This window comes from Trichomonas vaginalis, chromosome V (assembly GCF_026262505.1).
Source record: "Trichomonas vaginalis G3 chromosome V, whole genome shotgun sequence".
In the NCBI taxonomy this organism is placed as follows: Eukaryota; Parabasalia; order Trichomonadida; family Trichomonadidae; genus Trichomonas; species Trichomonas vaginalis.
The window spans coordinates 22,992,119-23,013,308 of NC_067207.1; the positions used below are offsets into that span (position 1 = coordinate 22,992,119).

Sequence of the window (21,190 nt, forward strand, 5' to 3'; positions counted from 1 at the left end):
TATAATTTAGGGTAGAAGGTGAGATCTCACCTGTTTTTTCACCTCTTTTTTCACCTCTTGAATTTTCATGAATTTTCCCGAAATAAAAAATAAAGTTAGTTTTATTTTTTTATTTTTTTTTATTTTGTATGTAAGAACATGTTAGCAACAATAGGTTCTACAACACTTCAAACAACAACTTCACCAAACTCTTTAGTTATGAATCCAACATCTATGTTAGTAGAGATGAAAAACTTCATTCCTTCTTCATATACTTTTGAAACAGAAATCCAGAAGATAAAGCAAGAACTTTTAACAAGTAATTTAGACTGTAGTGCGAAAGATGAAACAAATGAACAGTATCTTTATGAAATGCAGGACATTATTGACCATTTACCCAAATTGCATGAAATCCAACAACAAAAGCTCACTATTCCTGAATTCGACGAAATTGAAGTCAAAGCAACTGACTCAGTAGAAATAAAGAAGTTCATTCGTAAGGTAAACTATGAGTTTCTAGGATTTCATTGCAACCATAAGGTTATGGACAAAGATTGCGACATGGTTTATAAAAATATTTCTGACCTTTACAAAACCCGGGAGTTTAAGACCTACGACAACTTTGTTTCGTTAGTTGCTGAATGTGTATGGCAGATAAGAGATAAAGATAGAAGATGTAAAGTATGGAATGAACAAATAAAACCAGCAACTTTTGAGTTAAAGAAAACCATTGACGCTTTAGTTGTTTTAGCAGGTAAGGTTTCAGAATATAACGCAAAAATGAACCCGCAATGTTCTAAATGTAAGGCAGCAATTAGGAAATATAACTACTCCGTCAAAGAGATAGAAAGAATGAGAAACGACTATGCAGATTTAAAGAAAGAAGCAGAGAAACCAGCAGAAAATAAAATGGACATGTTAGCATTTCTGAACAAAAACTATCCAACTGCTGACGATTTCCTTCTATCTGACGTCAAGAAGAAGTATAAAGAAACCTTCGGCATAGTTAAAACATTCGATATCCTCAGCGAAGAAATAGAAGCTACAAAACTGTTTAGAATTTCAAATATACATCGTACAATTCATGTAAAACGTTTATAAAATAACTGAGGTGAAAAAACAGGTGAGAAAACGGGTGAGATCTCACCTCTTCACCTAAACATTATTTTTGCTGAAAAATGACCAAAATTCTGAGTAAAATAATTTTTAGGGCATGTGTCAAACCGTTGAGTTTTCACAAAATTTAAAAAATAACGTTTACCATGTGAAACGCTTATAAAATAACTGGGGTAGAAAACAGGTTAGAAAACAGGTTAGATCTAACCTCTTCACCTAAACTTTATTTTTGTCTGATTTACGCTCATTACGAAGAAGTCTTGACAAAACATTTACGAAGAAGTCTTGACAAAACATTTACGAAGAAGTCTTGACAAATTCAAGAGGGTAGAAAAGAGGTGAGAAAACGGGTGAGATCTCACCTCTTCACCTAAACTTTATTTTTGTCTGATTTACGCTCATTACGAAGAAGTCTTGACAAAACATGTACGATGAAATCATGACAAAACATGTACGATGAAATCATGACAAAACATGTACGATGAAGTCTTGACAAATTCAAGAGGGTAGAAAAGAGGTTAGAAAAGAGGTGAGATCTAACCTTCTACCCTAAAATATATTTTTGCTGAATTCAGCACAAAAATCTGAGTAAAATGGCATAAGATTGCTTCCCTCGAAAAACCGAGGATAGAGATTCCGTATGAAAATCGTGAAATTTCTCTAGACCGGATTTTACCGGCCTTGCCTAAAACACATGAAAATCATGAAGAACAGCGAGTAGGTAAGAAATCCTGGTCGCCTAAAACTCTATGAAAATCATGAATTTCCTTAAGACAGAAAAAATAAAGTTAGTTTTTTATAAAATATTTTTTTTATTTTGTATGTAAGAACAGAAATGACAAACACTGAGTTTGAAACAGTTAGAAAGATAGACAATAACACTAAAGTGGTTAGAATTGGTGATTTAAACGTAAGATACTCAAAGAAATACAACAAATATTCTTTGTCAGACATTATATCTCCATCTGGAAAGAAAACATACCATTGGGTTAAAATTGCTTCAACTCAGAAAATTTTGACAAGAAATCCTGAGCTTATGATATCGGTAAGATTCTATGGAACTACAGCATATCTTATAGACAAAAGTCTTATACCAATAGTTTTGTTATGGTTAGACCCAGTTGTTGGATATAACTTCATAACATATGGTTCATTCGATACGGAACGTTGCAGTGAAGGCTTACTTTACATCGTTCAGAAACCGAAGGACTTCAATACAAAAAGATATAAGATAGGAAGAACATATAATATAACTCAAAGATATGACAGTACAGTCAATAGAGTCAAGGTTGTGTTCGTTAACGATATGAGAGCTGCTGAAACAGAACTACTCGAAAAGTTTGAGAAAATGTATGGTGCTCCCACGAAAGGTAAAGAAACGTTTGAAGTAGATGAGATAGATAAAGCTATAAAATTATTTGACGAAGTTGCTGAAAAATACATGTAAAGCGTTTATTTTTGGTCTTTTGTGAAAGTCAGAAAATAACGCTAATTTTTTATAAAATATTTTTTTTATTTTGTATGTAAAGACAGATATGTCAACAACAGAGAACACAACAACAGTTATAGTCCATGAAGCTATAAATGAAGAATATGAGTGGGTTCAGTTTAACAAACAACTCCGTCTCATTCGTTCGGTCAAAGACGATATGTACCAAATGCAAAGTATTTTGAACGCTCTTCGTTCTACAAAGCAAGCATATCATTGGTTTGAAAACCAACAGACAAAAGAACTTTTAGAAGAATTTCCTCATATGTTTGCTACCCTCGAAAAACCGAGGAATGAGATTCCGTATGAAAATCGTAAAAATTTGCCAATAAATTTAAGAGGATATTATGTTCATAGACTTCTCGTAAATGCTGTTGCAATGTGGGCTTCACCTCGTTACGCTTGTTATATTTTCATGATGTTAGATGAAATTCATAGACAAGAACGTGAAGAGCTAGAGAACAAGCTTGAAGCAAAAGACAAAAACATTCAGAAAAGAATACCACGTTCGGTACCAAAAGGAAAGGAAAAGAACTATAAGTATATGATTTATACTGAAGAGATGGAAAATGAAGAAGACAGAGATATGGTTATGTTGCATTTAGTCAGAAGAAACAACAAAAGCTTTTACGACCTTGCTAAGATTTACAAATCTGACAGAAATTGGTTCTATCGCGAAAACTTACCGATTTCAATGACCCCGAATGAAGATGTGAAACAAATAGTTCAAGATACGTTACCTCAAACACACTATGATATTAAAGGTTGTACAATACTTACCTTCAAAGAAGATTTGCCATTGTTAAAGGAAAAAATAACAGAGTATTTTGACAACTTCAAACAAGTAGGGTAGATGCACTCTTTATTTTTACGCTTGACTTCAGATGGCTCAGGTAGCTCTATAAAGTAAATTGCCTTGTCAAATCCTTCTGGCATTCCGAGTCCTTCCATCCGACAGAAAAATATTTTCCCGACAACTGGAAAAAGTTTTTCCTTCCTACAGGAAAAATTTTCCTTCCTACAAGAAAAAATTTTCCAGTTGTCCGTCCGTAAACCATTCAAATTTTCGAAAATTGAGAACTTTTTGGTCGAACTTCAGAAAAAAATTTTCCATCCGACAGGAAAAATTTTTCCATCCGACAGGAAAAAAATTTTCCTTCCAACAGGAAAAGTTCTTCCTTCCAACAGGAAAAGTTCTTCCTTCCGACAGGACACAAACGGATGACTGACGTTCCTCTTCCTGAATGCCTTCCAAAGCCAGAAGAACCGACAGCCCCAGCACCACAACAGACTTACTAAGACTAAACACTTACATTTTCAAGCTTGACTTTTTACAATTTGAACTTTGTTTGCGTAGATATGAATTCTGAAAGAAGTATGAGGGTCTTGTATGACTTTGTACTTCTCCCATAGTTCATGTCTGTCAAACTTACCTGCCATGGACTCTTTCATAAGTTCCATGAAATCGTCTTCGGACAATCCGGGGAAAAGTACAATGTCAGTAAGTATTCTTTTAACATCCTTACTTAAACTCTTTGCTGTCTGTACACAAATGACAACTGAAATGTTAAAGTGCCTAAGTTTCTTAAGAATTCGACACATATCTTGTTCTCTGTTCTTTAACAAAGGATGAGAGGCGAAATCATCTAAGATAAGAAGACATCTATGAGGGTACGTTTTCCAATCGTAAGATTGCAATTTCTTCGAAATGTATTCTATCTCTTTCTGTTTGTTTCTGAAGTGTTTCTTCTCTAATATTCTCTGCATTTCCTCATTTGGGTCTTTAAACTTAGAATTTATATACTCATTTATAGCATTATACTTCAAAACTCTTCTTTGGTACTTCTTTATCCAATCTAACAACTCAGTATCCTTTATACATACTAACTTAGACTTCTTTATAATATCTTTGAACGAATTGACGGTTTGGTCAAATTGACCAGAAGTACTACAAATAACAACTAACTCATAGAATGGGTTCTTCTCATCTAGTTCTTGTTGTTGTGCAGCCATTTTAAGATAAGTGAAAGTCTTACCCGACCCAGGTGGTGCAATTAGACCTGTTATACCATTCTGAGCAAATAAGAACTTGTCATGTATAGGTTTTATCTGAGCATTTTCTAACTTCCTCTTGTTCTTGTTTAAAACATTCTCAAATTTCTTGTCAATGTCAGCAAACTTTTTTTCTAACATATTTTTAGAAAAATTAAAATTTTTATCTTTTAGAAAATGTCTAGCGATTTCGCTATCTATATTCGAGACAAGCTTTTCGACAGCAAAACATCTGTCGACCATAAAATCTTACATAGTGTAAACAAGAAAGGTGAATTTGTTCTAAAGTTCTGTTTCTGGGAATATGACAAGAACCATAAAACATTAGGCAGAGAAGTCTTAAAATTTGTCAATGACAGACTTGTTGACAGAGATGACGCCTCTTGGAGAGATGAAGTCCAACAAAAGTTCTTAGAATGCAAAGAAGACACATGCGCTGTTCTTGAAGATGAAATAGGAAACAGAATAGATGAGCTATTAAAGGACAAAGAACTTTTACATAAATATGGTTCGGAGAAATTTGACATAACTCCACCAGAAAAGAAGAAGAGAGAAAAGAAAGAGAAGAAAGTAGAAGAGAAGAAAGAAAAGAAAGTAGAAGAAGAGAAGAAAGAACCTGAACCAGTTCCAGAGAAAAAGAAATTTGACATGTAAAAATAAAATTTTATTTTTAGAACATTTCTGGGTCAATGTCAATGTTCTCTTCCTCTTTAGGAGCAAACACTGGCTTAGACTCTAAAATCTTTTTACCCAATTTACCTTGAACTTCAACTATCTTAGACTCATAATATTCATAGTCGTCTGCTTTCTTTGGTTCATAAGGTATAACAAGTTTGTATGCTTTGCCTTCTTTAAGGTTTGAGAACCTTCTGTCAAAACTTTCTTTGACTGCTAACAAACCTTCTATGTATAAGTCTTCAAATTTCGCACCATTTTTAGTCACAATAGCAAACTTAACTGGTTCGATGTTCCAAACTTTGCTGAATGAAGACTTTTCAAAATGGTAGAAGTAAACATTCAAATATGTGAATGGGTCTAGTTCTTCTTTAAGTCCTGACATGTACTTGTTTACTGAGATGAATTTTGCCATCTTTTCTATCGGATAAAAAAATATTTTTTTTAAATTTACTCATAAAAATTTTTCTTTGTATATACACCATTCTGAACATCTAAAAGACTTTTGACATTTGCCAAGAATGTTCGTTTAGACGCTGTCATATAACCATATTCTTGACAATATTGTTTATACGAATCGTACAATGACCTTTCATCTAATGACACAAAGTCAGTTTCATCTATGAACAGTTCATATACACTCTTGTTTGCTTCTAACAATGTTTGTCTCTCTTCGGTATGTGGAATTTGTCTTGGATTGAACTTAGAAATATCTAATGTCATAAAATATGAGAACAAGTGGTTGTAAAAGTCAGATGTCAAAGTTTCTGCTAAGTCGTCAAAATATTCTGTATCTTGCATATGAGAATCTGACGTTCTGACAACTACATATCTTCTGTCAGAACTTTCTAACTTCATCGGAACAGCATTGTTTGAAACCATAATGAAGTTTGCAACATTTTCACAAACTCTTTGGTCTTTATACTTTCTTTCAACAACACCAACTTTGTCTGTTATAAGACTCTTCAAAGCATCTGAGTTTAAAACTTTTGTTGTATCTATACTTTGAAGTTCATTGCAAACTATAAGTTTCATATTCTCTATTGAGGAGTTAAACTTGCCACAGATGTTTTCTAAGTTTGTCATATTCGGGTTCGAATAGCCTTCTAACAGTTTGCATAAGATATCTGTAAAGAATGTGTTCTTACCAGTTCCTTGTTTTCCAATTATAATGAGAGCAGTTTCATTTTTAGCACTTGGATGTTGTAAGATATTTGCAAACCAACATAAGATATACTCATAGACTCTTTCGTTTCCATTGCATATAATTTCTTTGACATGGTCTAACCAAGCTTCTATAATATTTTCTTTCCATTCTACTTGTTCGTATTTATATCCAGTGAAGATAGAATAGAAGTTTGGAGAAGGTGTATAGAACTTTATACCTCGAACTGAAAAATCTTCTAACTTTGACAATAAGATATCCCAAGCATCTAACATCTTCATTCCAACTTGTACAACTTTTATTTTCTTAAGTTTCTGTTTACATTCTTGTTCTGAAACTATTGTCGCTTTAGGTTTGTTAAAGACTACATCCCATTCTTTCATAACATAACATTCTGGGGCAGAGTCAACATAAATGACTAAACGTTTCAAATTCTCGACTGCTTTGTTATAGTCTCGAAATGGACACATATTTCTGAATGCTTGGAAGTCATAAAAATCTGAAACATCTATTCTGTACATTTTTATAAAAATAAAAAAAATATTTTTTTTATTCTTGACTTTGTTGTTGCATTTGTTGCATTTGTTGTTCTTGAGCTATTTGTTGTTGAAGTTGTTCTTGTAATACAATACTTTCACCAGTTGCATCTTCCAATTCGAAACTTTCTGCCGTCATTGACAAATACATAGGACATAAAAGTTTTACAGGAACAAAGTTTGCGTCAACTAATGTCAACGTTATACTTGCCAAAGTGTTTGAGTTCACTAAGGTTGAAAATTCTGCATTCGAATGAACAATAGGCAAACCAGCAGAGAAAGTATTGTTTATACGCATAAGTATCTTTTGGTCATAATAGTTTCTGTCAACATTCGAATAACACTTTGAACCTAAGTTTGAAACAATATATAAGATTGGTGTGCTTAATGTCAATGGAATAGACATTCCTTGTATGACACCTTTTCCTGTTATAGGAAACTGTTGGTAGTAAAACCAGAAATAAGTTTTGTATTATAGCTCATATCGTTTATAGTAAACTCAGTCGGACATCCAAACATAATGAAACCTGCTCTAGTTGCAGCACATGTTACATCCGTCCTTAAAGTATTAAATAAGTCAACAAAACCTGTTGGTGGTATATCTGAGTAAGTATCTTCAAAGGAGTATTTTTTACCATTCACAACAACAAAGTCTTCTGGTGTCAAAAGAGCAAAACAGGCTTTAGTCGTCATCGTGTTTAAGGTTAGTTTACAATATCGTCCTTGAGGACTTTGTAAGTTTGTTGTTATAGAATTATATGACTCAGGGTTTTTAGTCGTAATAGTATAAACCACTATGTCTTCTGCCATTTACATATATTTAAAAGTTTTTCTGAAAGTGGAGAAGAACTTCATCTAAACTTTCACATGGCGTTTCTTGAAGTTCTCTGTCTAAGAAGTTCAAATATTTTGTAAAGACATAGAACTTTCCTTTGTCTACACGAACAAACAAAACAGGGTCTTTCATATCGTTCAAAAGTGTGTAAAGTCCTTTACATGAAATAAAGTCTATATTATTTTTCTTCAAACATCTTTCAAGAAGTTTTGACATTTTTACTTAGCAAATAAATTTTAATGAAATGTTGTGGTCGTCAAATATTTTTATGACGTCTGGGAAACTATACTTTAAGTTCAACGTTTCACCTCCTTTCATAACGTATATCTTGTCAATGACATTATATGAAACACCACAGCAACTAATGTCGGGTTCTATTTCTTTGATGTTTATATCGTCTGCCTCTGTCAAAAGTTTCAATAGTTCTTTCAAAATTCATGAGGTGCAATGACATATGAGTTCACTTTTACAGGGTTGTGTTCGACCAAGTTTAACATTATACTTAAAGCTTGACAAATCTTCTCCTGAGTTTGAAGTTTGTCTTTCAGTTGTTGGTAGTCGTTTCGAATATCTGCAACAGAACTTAAGTCTCTGCTAACTTCAGGATATGTTGGTTGTTCTTTTACAGGAACAATTGTTATACCATCTTCGTCCTCGTATGGTTTCCCCACTTCAACATCTCTGTCTTTGACATTGACAACAACACTTTGACTGTTTGTTTGAGTTGGTGAATTTAACTTCACATCTGCCACCGCCATTAAACCTTTTGAAACACTTACGCTTCTATTTTCGGAAATGACATTTTACTTAGAATAAAAAGATGGACGTATTCGGATATCTTATTGAATTGAAGCAGAACAAAGTTTATACTCACAAACAATACAAATACATTGACAGAATAGTTCTTTACACAAACAATGGAAAATGTTATAGAATAGCAGTCTTTACTGAACCTAAATATTTTCATAAAGCAAAGAAAGTTGGTATAACTGAAATGGTGAAAGTTCTTGAAGCAGACAAAAATATAACAACAAAACTTACAGATATTTCTAAAGGTAAGTTTATAATACAATATTATGTCAAAACAGGTGTCATAACTATTTACGATGGAGAGAAGTCAGTTCAAGAACAACTTACTGACCTGCTGCCAAAATCTGCTCGATGGAAGCTGTCGTTATGCCAATCTGAGGAGCCCCAGCAGGTTTCATCGAACGAATCTTCAAAAGAGCATCTTCCGTGAAAAGTGCTATTGGTTTTGTAAACTTCTTTGCTCTCAGTTCATCTGGACCGTCTCTGTCACCAGTATATTGTATTTGTACAGTACCAACAGTTGAAATACCACCCATAAAGTCTTCTGAGTCAGCAAATGGAATGCCAAGCCAAAAGTTTGAACGGTCTCCATTTGTATATTGAGTTTTTTGACCTCCTGTATGAGTCCATACTTTCACATATGGCATAATAGAACTTTGCATTTCAGGGTTAATGGTCGTTGTGAAGTTGTTGTTAAAGTTCATAGCATCTAATGTCAAGTTGTATGACCTCATATCCTCAACTGTAGAATATTCTTCTCTTGGATAATATTTGCCATCTATGTTTATATGATATTTAATACCAGGGTTGTAGAAACAAGAATAGTCATTTATAGTTCGTCTGAACAGTACAAACATAGTATCTGCATGTTTCATTGCAGTTGTTAAAGCAATATCTGTTCTTGCACCTGGGTCAGCACTTTGGTTTCCAACTTCACCTGCAAAGTCTTTGACAGATATTTGGTGTATAGGGAACATAAGTGGAACTGCAATATATTTGGCAGCTAAAGCATTTGAAATATCTGGGTCCAACATATAGACTGCAAGTCTGCTTTCTATTCTCTTGCATTCAAACTTTTCGCATGTAAACTTAACTGGGTCCCAAGCAGTTCCAGCAGCATTGAAATAATAGTTTACTTCATTGTTGAAGTTTGAGAAACCAAAGTCTAAGTCAACTTTGTCTTTGCAAAAGTCACAGAACTTGGCTCCACCAGTTCCAGCTACAGTAATGCTGAATGGGTCTTGTGTTGGTGCAATGACTAAGTTATTTTTGCTTGGAGTAAGTTCAATAGAAATTTTTCCTGCCCAGTTTGGCAAGTATCTTAAAAACCTGAAGATGAGGAAAGATGACAAAGGAACTCTAAGTTTCAGTTTTACTTTAGTGGCAGCAGTTCCATCTGAACCAGAAAGGTTAACATAAACTCCTGGAACGTTAGGGTCAAGTCTTCTTATTTTCTCAATATTTGCATACTGGTCTGTTTGTTCTCTAGCTTGTGGTTGTACTGAGTTTCTCAAAGCGAACCATTCATAGTTTGCCCATGTTACTGTTTGAACTAAGTCAGAGTTAGAATATATCTTATATCCCATGAAAACTTCTGGAGCATATTGGTATCCGACATAGAAAATTCCATTGCAACCTTTCTTGTCAGACAACTTGGCAGAAGGTTTTATTTCAATGTCTTGTTCCACGTATAAGAAAGAGTTGTCAATAGAAATTATATGAAACCTGTCGCAAGCAATATCTACTGTTGTTGAAGAACCTTCTCCAAACTCACCTACGTTTCCATAAGAAACAGCAGTTGTATATTCGTAAGTTCCAGGAACTATTTCTGACCTTCTAATGGCATTGTCGCATTCGTTATACCATTCGGAAACATTTCCGTTCATGGCATCCAAAACTGTTGGCGTTATATTCTGAGCGGCGTACATTTCATATGGGTAAAAATATAGAATAGTTGGATTTATATATCATAATAGAACCCACTCGGACCAAGCTTTACTTTCTTCTGACTGAGTTTTTAACTCTTCTTTTTCCTTCATTGCCACTACTTTCACTAGATGAAGTTACTTCTTCACTACTTTCACTTTGTTCTACTCTTCTCTTCTTCTTTGGTGTCGCTTTTGGTAACTTGCCCTCTGCTTCAAGTTGTTGCATCTTTGCCTCATGTTCACCTAGTATGTTGTAAATTTCCCATGTCCTTTTTGCCTTTGGGCTCTGGTCGCCCATCTCAGGTAGCCTATATCCTAGAAAGATTTTGTCATAGTTTGTATTTGAGTCGTCGCTTATTGTTTGCATGACTCTTTCCTGAGTTTCCGGTTCAAGCTCTTCAAACAGTGCTTGTCCATATGGAATAAGCTCGTTTCCAAATATATGTTTTTGTAGCCATTCTGGTTTTCTTTCCATGTTACCAACAATATCTTTTGTGAATGGGAAAGCTTTTACCCAATGTTTCAGTCTTGCGTCATTTATTTCTGTAGTTGGTTTTATTTTGTCAAGGAACATGTTTTTCAATACTAACATTTCATTTGGTACTGTCCATTTGAGTTTTCTTAAATATTCATCCCTTCTCGGTTCATTGTCTGCAAAGTAAGTTTTTATGACATTTTGTAAACTTTCGTTTGCAAGGTCATGTACAATAGGTTCTCTTCCTTCTCTCTCCCTAACTTTCTTTCTAAACTCTTCACCAAATATACCATCTTTATGGTTCTGTGTAGTTCTTTGAGATAAATGTTCTAGAACGTCAGGTGTTATATTTCCATCAGCCATGTTCATTTCATACTGGTTCAAAATATCTGCATCTTTCATATCTTTCAATGGCATTAAAGCCGCGCTGAAAATACCAGCTACATCTGGTTCACCATTCACTTCCATTGCGTCTACAACTTCTTGGAATTGTGGTTGTAAGTTTATGAACCACCTATCCGGATTAGCTTTATGACCCCATCTCATTGTAGTTCCATCGTCTGCAGAAACAAAAGTAGGTTTGTTTCCATATTGGCTAGGTTCTGAATGAACTTTAAACAATGTTTCATTTCTATATGTTTTGTTGAAATTTAACCTTTTATTTTCACCGAGTTCATCCAAAGATTGAACGTTATATGCTCGTAAGTAAAAAGGATTGTTGTATTTGTGTACATTATCTTTCAGTACTTCCATTCTATGCTGGATATTTTCATCTGATGTTGGAGTCTTTTGTATGTCGGCGAACATTTTTCGATATTCTTCTACTATGTCAGCCGAATTTTTCTTAGACTCTTGGAAAGATTCCATATTCCCCGCATACACTTGTTGAGGGTCAAGATTTTTCGGCTGTTCCAAATCTTCATCTAGTTCTGTGAAGTTAGTTTCCAAAGGAGGGATTTGTTCGTTTCCTTCAGGCTCTTCTAGCTGTTGTTGCTGAACTATTTCTTCCATGTCTGGTTGTATCTGAACTTCTTCCTGTGGAGTTTCTTGTACCTCATCTGCTGGCATTTCATATATTCCGAGACCGTTTTTAACAAGTTCCCTATTTAAGCCATCCGCATTCATAACCCTTTCTTCTTTCGTTCCGTCTCTATTTTTTACGCGTTTCATGAAGATAGTTGAATTATCATTTATCTCTGACACCAAATATCTTGGAGTAAATTCATCCATGTCATTTGGATGATATGCTATAGTTAGTATACCTAAGTCGTGTACTGTGGCACTGCGCGCCTCCGTACACAACTTAGCGGTTTTGACACTTTACGAAACCGTTAATGTATATTTTACAACACAAACACAAACACCAACTTAACCTTAAATATTTATAAAGCCGCCAACCACTTCACCTCACTAATGAAAAAATAAACGTTTTCACAAACGACTTCACTAATGTAAAAAATAAACGTTCTCACTTACAAAAGTATTGCAACTCCTCCCATTGCTGTGCTTCACATAACAGCTCATAATCTTCTGACTCACTTTCTTCTTCATATAGGTCAAAATCACTGTCAAAATGAATGTTAGTAAGTTTTGACAAAGCTAATGAAACACGTTTACCGTTTGTATCGTATGCTTGTATAAACTTTCCATTCTTCATTCCTTCATAAACGCTCAAACTAACTTTACCCTTTCTCCCTCGTATCTGATAGAATGTATTTTCACGAGGAACGAAGAACAAATTCTTGAACTCATGACCGTTGTAGTTTGTTATCTCAATAGTTTTCGTCATTTACATCCAAATAAAAATTTTCAGTAAAATAATAAAATAAACTTAAAAATTAATGATATCACCACCCTCACACGTATGAAAACATAGCGCAAAAATAAATTTAGGTGAAGTGGTGAAATCTCACCTCTTTTTTCACCCTAGCCGCAAAGCGGCTCTGACCCTTTGGGTCTGTTGAATTCATTACTTTATAACTCTCTTCCTTTCTCCAACTCTTCTAACTTCTTCTTAAGTTCAGCAATGTTGTCCTCATGAAGTTTAATCTTTCTCAAAATTCCTTCTTTATCTAATGGTTGCTTTATCTTTCTAAACTGAACTCTACCATCCTTCATAGTATGAACGTAAAAACCTTCTGGAACCGCTCCTGATTTAATGTATTCTACCAAAAATTTTTGTTTCATTGCTTCAGTGACTTTAGTCGTCATTTCAATCAAATAAAAATTTTAATATTAAATAAAAATAACGTTATTTTTTCAGTAAGGAAACGCAGGAGTTTTACGATTTATTTGTGGTGTAGGTTCTGGTTTAAATGTTGGAGTCGGTTTTGGAGTTGACTTTTGAACAGGAGTTTGTAATTCCATAGGTTCAGGAGTCATTGAAGGTGTTGTTTGTGAAGGCGTTGGTTTTGGCGATGGTGTCGGAGTTTGTTTAACTTCAGCTACTTCAGTATTATTTACAACATTTGCTTTATTTCTTTTCAACATCATTACTGCTCCTGCTGTAGCTAGCAAACCTAGTGGGAGACCATATTTTATATAAGGACTTGACCAAATGCTATTTTTGACAGGAGCTGGTGGAACACCTAACCTTGGTGAGACTGCTCTTTGCCATTGTGCAGCTCGTAAGAAATATTCAATAGGTGCTCCATAATCGTTTAGTAAAGTTTGTTTCATAGATGGTGAAGGTTCACGAGAGCTTGATGAAGAACTCATTTATAAGCTTTAAAAATAAACGTTCATCCTTTATTCCTCACTGTCGTCAGTTGCTAAGTTATAGTCGTCAAGTCTTATTATTGGTATGCCTGACTGTCTTACTTGTATTGCAAAGCAACAATCCCTCATAAATCCAATATAAGTGGCTTTGGTACATTTTCTGTTGCTAGTTCAATAGGTCCTTTAACAGACAATTTGTATGTTATGGAGCAGTAGATGTTTGACTTGCTGGAAGCAAAAGTCCACTTCTGTTGGAAAACCACATAAGAAATGTGTGTTGTCATAGCTATCCATTTATGTTCCACACTACCATCATCACCAATGACCTCATAACATCTTCATTAAATCCTATCATATCATTGTTTGTATTGCAGGCGTTCGCAACCATTTCATAAAATACAGGTCCATATGATTTTTTCAGGTTCTGCAGGCACTATTTTCCATAAGCTCCCATGGAAAGCTGAAGATATTTAAACTTAGGGTTTCTCAAATTACATAATAGTTGTCTTTCTTTCTAAATAGTGCCCAAATACTTTTACATTAATAGGCGTATAAGCTGTGTAAATGTTGCACTTGAACTATCTGATTCTTTTTGAGAATGAACGTCCATAGGAATCCAATCCATAACTTTAACAGGAAAACATAAAGCCTCGTTTGTATAATTTCTACAAGTTCTGTAAAATTTAGGTCTAAAGAGAATGACTTTGGATGAATGAAACATTCATTAAATCATCTTTGTTCATGCGTATGAAACAAATGAAGCAAGAAGAGCACATGAACTAGTAAACGAAAACTCAACTTTAACCATTGAAGGCAATGATTTAGTCATTGACGATGGAAAAAAAAAAAGTCATTGATTTCGATACTTTTAACACTTATGACCCATTCATTACAACAAGCAAGGTTCCTATCATAAATGATGGAACGGTGCAATATATAAATTCTACAGTAGATGCCTCATTAGTGAAAGTATTAAATGTTCTCATTGAATTGTTAAAGAGCTTTCGATTTGACGACAACATTAAATGCCTAAAGAATTTAGTCATGAATGAGAAACAAATTCTTGGCGTTGCTGGTAGCAGTAATGATGTACACCTTATGACATTAGAATATTATAACGAACATAAAGATGAACTGAAAGGAGAGAAGGGTGACACCGGACCTCAAGGACCACAAGGAATACAAGGAATACAAGGAATACAAGGAATACAAGGACCTCAAGGCGAAAACGGTTTGGATGGAAAGGATGGAAAGGAAAAACTGCTAAATCATGGATATGGGACCTTATAAATACTGGTTTAACAGCTGCTTCATATGGAGTTCTTCAATACCAAATCGGAAAGATATGGGCGGTACTTGGTGAAGAAGTTTTAAATGACGTTAAAAATGCTTTGAACTTCATTTCAAATGGTTCGGATACTATTAAAACTTTATCTGGTTGGATGCAAGAAACAAGGAGTCAAATAGATACTGTAAGACGTATAGCAAACAATGCACGTACGGGATTGGATACTTTACGACAAGCACAAAATACACTAAAGGAAGCAAATGATATTCTTGGCTCAGTATCAGACATGCATGAAGATTGGCTTAAAGGTATTGACAAATCTTTAAAAAATCACAGTCAGTCTATTGCTGACTACAAGAAAAGTATAGATTTTTTACATAGTGCTATGGACGTACATGATGGAAGCATAAGGAACTTACTTAATGCTAACAATAACTTACCAGGAACTATTAAAGCATTTATAAAGTCCTTTGTAAAACCCGGTGCTCTAACATTTAGGTCTTTGAGAGCAAGAGCATTGAAGTCAAGAGATGCAGAAACTCCAACAGAACCTACAGAAGGAACTGAAACAACAGAAACTCCAGAAGAACCACCAAAAACCAACAGCTAATGAAATATTGTTCGAATATTTTCCAAGGTACTCTGTTCTCATTGCATACATTCAAGAAATACTTAAGAAAGCAGACTTGACTTTAGGAGATGATGAAAGTTCTGTATATCTTTCGTTCCAGTTTCAAATAGCAGAACTTTTGAGACAGATATGTTTAATGTATGACAACATATCTGATTTCACAAGATATGATGACGACCATGACCCCGAACACGGTGAAGAAGAAGTTTTACAAACATCCATTAAGACAGGAAAGGTTTTAACACAAAGTCTCATTATTGACACCAAAGATGGCGAAGTGGACGTTCTTCAAGAGCTGAAGAAAAATACTTCTTCGGGAGGTGGTGGTAGGCATGAACTTGAAATAAATGAGATAGAAGAGAAATTAGCCGAAAAAGCAGATAAAGAACATAAACACAATATCTCCGATATAAATGAACTTCAAGCTACATTAAATAGTAAAGCGGACAAAAATGAACTTGACGCAATGAACAAAGTTTTGAAATCTCATAAACACAACATCTCCGATATAAATGAACTTCAAGCTACATTAAATAGTAAAGCGGACAAGAACCATGTTCATTATATAACTTCAGACGAACAGATTATAACGGACTACCATGGATATTTAACACGAAGTGATGAAGCGAAGACAAAAAATGTTAATGAAAGAAGATATAAATACATTCGTGCTAAAGGTTATGACATAAGCTGTACTGTACAGTATGATGTAGCTAAAGCACCAGAAGCATTTGGTTATACCGGTGAAATTTATGCCTCTACTTTCAATGTTAACGGTGTATTAGTTGAACCAAGATTTACTTTGAGAGTTAAGGCAAAAATAACGTTTGAAGATGCTATTAAAAGTAAAGCTGACAAAGTTGAACTCGAAGCAACGAACAAAGTTTTGAAATCTCATAAACACAACATCTCCGATATAAATGAACTTCAAGCTACATTAGACAGTAAAGCTGACAAGAACCATACACATAAATCCTTCACTACTGTTAGAGCAGACGACATAATATTGAACTTTGACCTTGGTTCAAGTGCACCATTAGAAAATCCAAGTACAAGCGTAAAAGATACTCTAAACTTTAGATAACAAATGTAGATTGAAGTCATGCCAGAAACTTTGAAGCACATGAACTACCAACAATGTTAGATAAGAAAGCAGATAAAACTTATGTGGATGCAGAACTAACAAAGAAATTTTCGAAACCAGATACAATGACATTTACAACAGAAATTATAAATGGTGAACCAGCAACTCCATTTGAATTTGTTAGAGGTCTTCAACCAGATACTTTTGAATTTTTCTTGGATAATTCTATTGAACTAACATTACATTATAAAAGTGGAACAAATGCAACATTTCATCCGGGAGATACATTCCAAATGGTATTTAATGACATAAGTTCTTTAGAATATGTTTATAGAGTTATGAGCATATATGATTTAATATATCCTATAGGAGCTGTTTATACGTCTATGAATCCAATAAATCCAAACACTTTATTTGGTGGTAGATGGTATGAAATAGTTGACAGTTTTCCATTCTACACTAATACGCAGTCAATGAAGATGGGAGGTTCAAAGAAAATAGGTATTGAAAACCTTCCTTCACATATGCATAGGTTCAGTGGAAGAACATCTGTGGAAGGAAACCATTCACATTCAATAACAAAAAGAGGTTATACAAATCTTGCAGCGGGTTCGGATAGACAGGGAATGCATAGATATGATATTTCAACTGACCCAGTAGATTCAAGCACAGGTATTTTCTGTGGAACCGCAGGAAATCATACACATGTTGTAGCTGGTATTACAGACCCAGCAGGTAATGGAAAAGATTATATGCCTCCTTATATAACAATGCACGCTTGGATACGAGTTGGTTAAACTCTTTAACTTTACATAAATGAGCTTGAAAGAAGTATTCGAACAACATCCATGGAGGTCATTTAAGAAGTTCAATGAAGCTGCAAAGAGTCGGGGATTTACTAACAGAGCTGAAGTGAAAAGGTTCTTTGACAAAAATGTTGTACATCAAACAAAAATAAACCCTTACGACTACTTTTTACCAATTTACTCCAACACTCCTGACGCATACCAATTTGACACTCTCATTCAAAGCAGAAAAGGAGGACATAAACCATTCCTCATCTTCATAAATGTTAACACTCGTAAAGCATATGCATATCCAATGAAAAATAAAGGAACTCGTGAAGTGTTAAGAGTTTTACAAAAGTTTGTAGCAGAACATAACCCAAGTACTTTAACATCAGACCAAGACAGTGCATACCTCAGCAATGAAATCACAGAATTTCTCATTAAGCATAACATAACTCACTACACTACTGAAGACCATAACCATAACATACTCGGCATCATAAACCGCTTCATAAGGACTCTCAGAGATTTAAACCAAGAGCGAGACTTTACCGAAGAAACAATGAAACATTTTCTCGAAGTATATAATTCCTCAACACATTCTACAACAGGACATACACCAAATTCAATGACACAACAACAAGAAGAAAAGTATATACAAAAGAAACGAAGCCAAACACAAAATATCAGAAATTCAACACAATTTACCCTCATTCCTGGTACAAAAGTTCGTGTAGTTCTTGACGACAAACCGTTGACAAAGAAACGTTTAAGGTTAAGTCGAAATTTATTATCGTAGACTCTACGCAAGGTAATGGATATCTTATAAAAGCTGCCGACGACTCTATTGCGTTTTATCCTCGACATAAATTAGTCGAAAGTAGTAATGGCAAACTTGCTGAAACCATTGACGAAGCAAAGCGAGGAGTGGTTATTGAAATACTTGGCTATAACACAAACGATGACACTTATAAAGTAAGATATGAAGGAGGCGTTGAAGATGTTATACCATCTAAGAACTTGAGAGAGTCGAAGCCAACACATCTGGGACCATTAGAGCGGGAGTACTGGAAAGACAAAAATATGCCAGAAAGAATAAGAAAATTCTTCTAAACTTTTTCATTAGATGTAAATCAGACAAAAATAATTTTAGGTGAAGAGGTGAGATCTCACCTGTTTTTTCACCTTTTTTCACCCGTGAATTTTCATGAATTTTCACAAAAGACCAAAAATAAAGTTAGTTTTATTTTTTTTATTTTTTTTATTTTGTATGTAAGACAGAAATGTCAGTCGAAGCAAAAACATTCACGAACAAATCTAATGGTGAAACATTCACAAAAGGCACTTATAACGGTATTGAAGTCTTACGTAGAGACAAGGATGGTTACATTAATACAAAAGAGCAAGATGGCAAGAGAAGCAGGAAAGTTAAACCATTTAAACAGATTTCTCAATAGTGCTAAAATGCAGGAAATTCTTGAGTTTTGGTTGAAAGAATACGGTCGAGCCAAAAGTGGCTCAACCTCAAAACAAGCATTTTATGAGCTTACTAAGGGCGTTATGAATGAATTCAAAGGTATTTACATACATGCTGACCTCGTTCATTTTGTTGCTGAATGGTGCTCTGTAAAGTATGCATTTTATGTCAAAGATATTATGGACTCCATAGACAAGAAAGTTCATGAGAAGTTAGATGAAGAAGAACTCGAAGATACAGTGGAGAATGCTAAACCTTTGTTCGAAGAAGAAGTTGGAAAAATGTGTGAAAAACAATTAGAACATGAACGTGAGATATATTATGGTTATAGAGATTCTCCATACGAACTAGACCAATGGGAACAAGAAGATTTAAAGAGAGAATTTAGAGAATATGAACTCGCTAAGATAGCATTTGAAGCTGCAGAAAAGAAGTTAAAAGTTTGGGGTCGTTTTGTACAAAAATATTGTGAGTAAATGAACCATTTATTTTTATTGAATTCACCAAAAATATAATTTTAGGTGAAGAGGTGAGATCTCACCTGTTTTTTTTCACCTCTGAATTTTCATGAATTTCCTTAAGATAGAAAAAATAAAGTTAGTTTTATTTTTTTTATTTTTTTATTTTGTATAAAAGATATGATTTCAACAATCGGCACAACAACAATTCAAGCCGCGAACGGCGGGACTCTGTCCACAACAACAGCACCAAACTCGTTAGTCATGAATCCTACGTCAATGTTAGTAGAGATGAAAAACTTCATTCCTTCTTCATATACTTTTGAAACAAAAATCCAGAAGATAAAGCAAGAACTTTTAACAAGTAATTTAGACTGTAGTGCGAAAGATGAAGAAAATGAAGAATATCTTTATGAAATGCAGGACATTATTGACCATTTACCCAAATTGCCTGAAATCCAACAACAAAAACTCACTATTCCTGAATTCGACGAAATTGAAGTGAAACCAACTGACTCAGTAGAAATAAAGAAGTTCATACGTAAAGTAAATTATGAATTCCTTGGTTTTCATTGCAACCATAAAGTTATGGACAAAGATTGCGACATGGTATATAAGAATGTTTCTGACATATATAAATCTGAAGAATTTAAGACTTACGATAACTTTGTTTCATTAGTTGCAAAATGTGTTTGGGAAATAAGAGATAAAGATAGAAGAGGCAAAGTATGGAACGAACAAATAAGACCCGCTATGTTTGAGATGAAGAAAATTGACGCCTTAGTTGTTTTAGCTGGTTTTATTTCAATGTATAACGCAAAAATGAACCCGCAATGTTCAAAATGTAAGGCAGCAATTAGGAAATATAACTACTCAGTCAAAGAGATAGAAAGAATGAGAAACGACTATGCAGACTTAAAGAAAGAAGCAGAAAAGCCAGCAGAAGATAAAATGAACATGTTAGAATTTCTGAACAAAAACTATCCAACAGCAGAAGATTTCCTTCTATCTGACGTCAAGAAGAAGTATAAAGAAACCTTCGGTATTGTTAAAACTTTTGACATACTGACAGAAGAAATAGAAGCTACGAAATTGTTTAGGATTTCAAATATACATCGTACAATTCATGTAAAACGCTTGTGAAAAAACTGGGGTGAAAAAAGAGGTGAGGTGAGATCTCACCTCTTCACCTAAACATTATTTTTGCTTTAATTAAATGCTTTCCGGAAACGTCGATGAAAATCATATGGACAAATTATATGAAAAAATTAATAATGATTACCCCTCATTAACCAGGGAAATGACGGATTCTATAGTTCGTAAATTCGATGAAATACAGGATATGTGGTTCGACAGATTCGACATGAACGATAAGGAAAAGAGAAAGAACGATAACAATTTACTTACTAAAAGAATCCTAAAATCTAAAATAGGTGAAGCTTCAACATTTAACACAGTACATAACTTTTACACCTGTTTATATTTTCAATAATTTATTTAACGATGAACGAGAAAGAAAAAGTATGTTTAACGGAAGAAATGAATATGATTTTATCCTTTGTGCTGTTCGGGATGTTGACATGAAACTAAAGAAAATATTCTTATTACAAGATGACACGGTTGAAGATGAAGTCAATGAGTTTTTAAATCGTGATTTAAATGAAATTGATGAAGTTATGACCGAAT

At 34.2% G+C, this 21,190-nt stretch overlaps 16 protein-coding genes and 2 pseudogenes across 18 annotated transcripts, besides 2 other annotated features; 9 read left to right on the forward strand and 9 right to left on the reverse strand.

Moving 5' to 3' along the window:
* Nucleotides 1-10,531: part of a mobile genetic element that runs on past the window's edge.
* TVAGG3_0387180 (organellar and viral DNA polymerase type B) lies at nucleotides 139-1,080 on the forward strand (the record flags this gene model as incomplete). The annotated part of the gene is made up of 1 exon (XM_051232274.1): nucleotides 139-1,080. The coding sequence occupies one exon, from the start codon at nucleotides 139-141 to the stop codon at nucleotides 1,078-1,080; it is 942 nt and encodes a 313-aa protein (XP_051102004.1).
* On the forward strand, nucleotides 1,931-2,465 carry TVAGG3_0387190 (organellar and viral DNA polymerase type B; the record flags this gene model as incomplete). The annotated part of the gene is made up of 1 exon (XM_051232275.1): nucleotides 1,931-2,465. A coding segment is annotated over one exon (535 nt), but the record flags the coding sequence as incomplete, so codon positions are not given.
* TVAGG3_0387200 (KilA, N-terminal/APSES-type HTH, DNA-binding family) lies at nucleotides 2,745-3,437 on the forward strand (the record flags this gene model as incomplete). The annotated part of the gene is made up of 1 exon (XM_051232276.1): nucleotides 2,745-3,437. One exon carries the CDS (start codon nucleotides 2,745-2,747, stop codon nucleotides 3,435-3,437), a length of 693 nt encoding a protein of 230 aa, XP_051102006.1.
* On the reverse strand, nucleotides 3,920-4,777 carry TVAGG3_0387210 (protein of unknown function, DUF4106 family; the record flags this gene model as incomplete). The annotated part of the gene is made up of 1 exon (XM_051232277.1): nucleotides 3,920-4,777. A coding segment is annotated over one exon (858 nt), but the record flags the coding sequence as incomplete, so codon positions are not given.
* On the forward strand, nucleotides 5,153-5,290 carry TVAGG3_0387220 (uncharacterized protein; the record flags this gene model as incomplete). The annotated part of the gene is made up of 1 exon (XM_051232278.1): nucleotides 5,153-5,290. A coding segment is annotated over one exon (138 nt), but the record flags the coding sequence as incomplete, so codon positions are not given.
* TVAGG3_0387230 (protein of unknown function, DUF4108 family) lies at nucleotides 5,307-5,726 on the reverse strand (the record flags this gene model as incomplete). Its single annotated transcript, XM_051232279.1, has 1 exon — nucleotides 5,307-5,726. One exon carries the CDS (start codon nucleotides 5,724-5,726, stop codon nucleotides 5,307-5,309), a length of 420 nt encoding a protein of 139 aa, XP_051102009.1.
* On the reverse strand, nucleotides 5,815-6,757 carry TVAGG3_0387240 (uncharacterized protein; the record flags this gene model as incomplete). Its single annotated transcript, XM_051232280.1, has 1 exon — nucleotides 5,815-6,757. A coding segment is annotated over one exon (943 nt), but the record flags the coding sequence as incomplete, so codon positions are not given.
* TVAGG3_0387250 lies at nucleotides 7,026-7,822 on the reverse strand (annotated as a pseudogene). The gene has a single exon. A coding segment is annotated over exon 1 (797 nt).
* On the reverse strand, nucleotides 8,070-8,605 carry TVAGG3_0387260 (annotated as a pseudogene). The gene has a single exon. A coding segment is annotated over exon 1 (536 nt).
* Nucleotides 10,532-11,131: 600 nt separating the features above from the next.
* On the reverse strand, nucleotides 11,132-12,128 carry TVAGG3_0387270 (protein of unknown function, DUF4106 family; the record flags this gene model as incomplete). Its single annotated transcript, XM_051232281.1, has 1 exon — nucleotides 11,132-12,128. A coding segment is annotated over one exon (997 nt), but the record flags the coding sequence as incomplete, so codon positions are not given.
* A 201-nt stretch (nucleotides 12,129-12,329) lies between these two features.
* Nucleotides 12,330-21,190: part of a mobile genetic element that runs on past the window's edge.
* On the reverse strand, nucleotides 12,529-12,849 carry TVAGG3_0387290 (uncharacterized protein; the record flags this gene model as incomplete). The annotated part of the gene is made up of 1 exon (XM_051232282.1): nucleotides 12,529-12,849. One exon carries the CDS (start codon nucleotides 12,847-12,849, stop codon nucleotides 12,529-12,531), a length of 321 nt encoding a protein of 106 aa, XP_051102012.1.
* On the reverse strand, nucleotides 13,035-13,271 carry TVAGG3_0387300 (uncharacterized protein; the record flags this gene model as incomplete). The annotated part of the gene is made up of 1 exon (XM_051232283.1): nucleotides 13,035-13,271. The coding sequence occupies one exon, from the start codon at nucleotides 13,269-13,271 to the stop codon at nucleotides 13,035-13,037; it is 237 nt and encodes a 78-aa protein (XP_051102013.1).
* Nucleotides 13,320-13,778, reverse strand: TVAGG3_0387310 (uncharacterized protein; the record flags this gene model as incomplete). Its single annotated transcript, XM_051232284.1, has 1 exon — nucleotides 13,320-13,778. One exon carries the CDS (start codon nucleotides 13,776-13,778, stop codon nucleotides 13,320-13,322), a length of 459 nt encoding a protein of 152 aa, XP_051102014.1.
* TVAGG3_0387320 (keratin-associated protein family) lies at nucleotides 15,834-16,688 on the forward strand (the record flags this gene model as incomplete). Its single annotated transcript, XM_051232285.1, has 1 exon — nucleotides 15,834-16,688. A coding segment is annotated over one exon (855 nt), but the record flags the coding sequence as incomplete, so codon positions are not given.
* On the forward strand, nucleotides 17,168-17,578 carry TVAGG3_0387330 (ATP binding; the record flags this gene model as incomplete). The annotated part of the gene is made up of 1 exon (XM_051232286.1): nucleotides 17,168-17,578. The coding sequence occupies one exon, from the start codon at nucleotides 17,168-17,170 to the stop codon at nucleotides 17,576-17,578; it is 411 nt and encodes a 136-aa protein (XP_051102016.1).
* On the forward strand, nucleotides 17,598-18,304 carry TVAGG3_0387340 (integrase core domain containing protein family; the record flags this gene model as incomplete). The annotated part of the gene is made up of 1 exon (XM_051232287.1): nucleotides 17,598-18,304. A coding segment is annotated over one exon (707 nt), but the record flags the coding sequence as incomplete, so codon positions are not given.
* Nucleotides 19,034-19,522, forward strand: TVAGG3_0387350 (uncharacterized protein; the record flags this gene model as incomplete). The annotated part of the gene is made up of 1 exon (XM_001289004.2): nucleotides 19,034-19,522. The coding sequence occupies one exon, from the start codon at nucleotides 19,034-19,036 to the stop codon at nucleotides 19,520-19,522; it is 489 nt and encodes a 162-aa protein (XP_001289005.2).
* TVAGG3_0387360 (organellar and viral DNA polymerase type B) lies at nucleotides 19,685-20,647 on the forward strand (the record flags this gene model as incomplete). The annotated part of the gene is made up of 1 exon (XM_001287728.2): nucleotides 19,685-20,647. The coding sequence occupies one exon, from the start codon at nucleotides 19,685-19,687 to the stop codon at nucleotides 20,645-20,647; it is 963 nt and encodes a 320-aa protein (XP_001287729.2).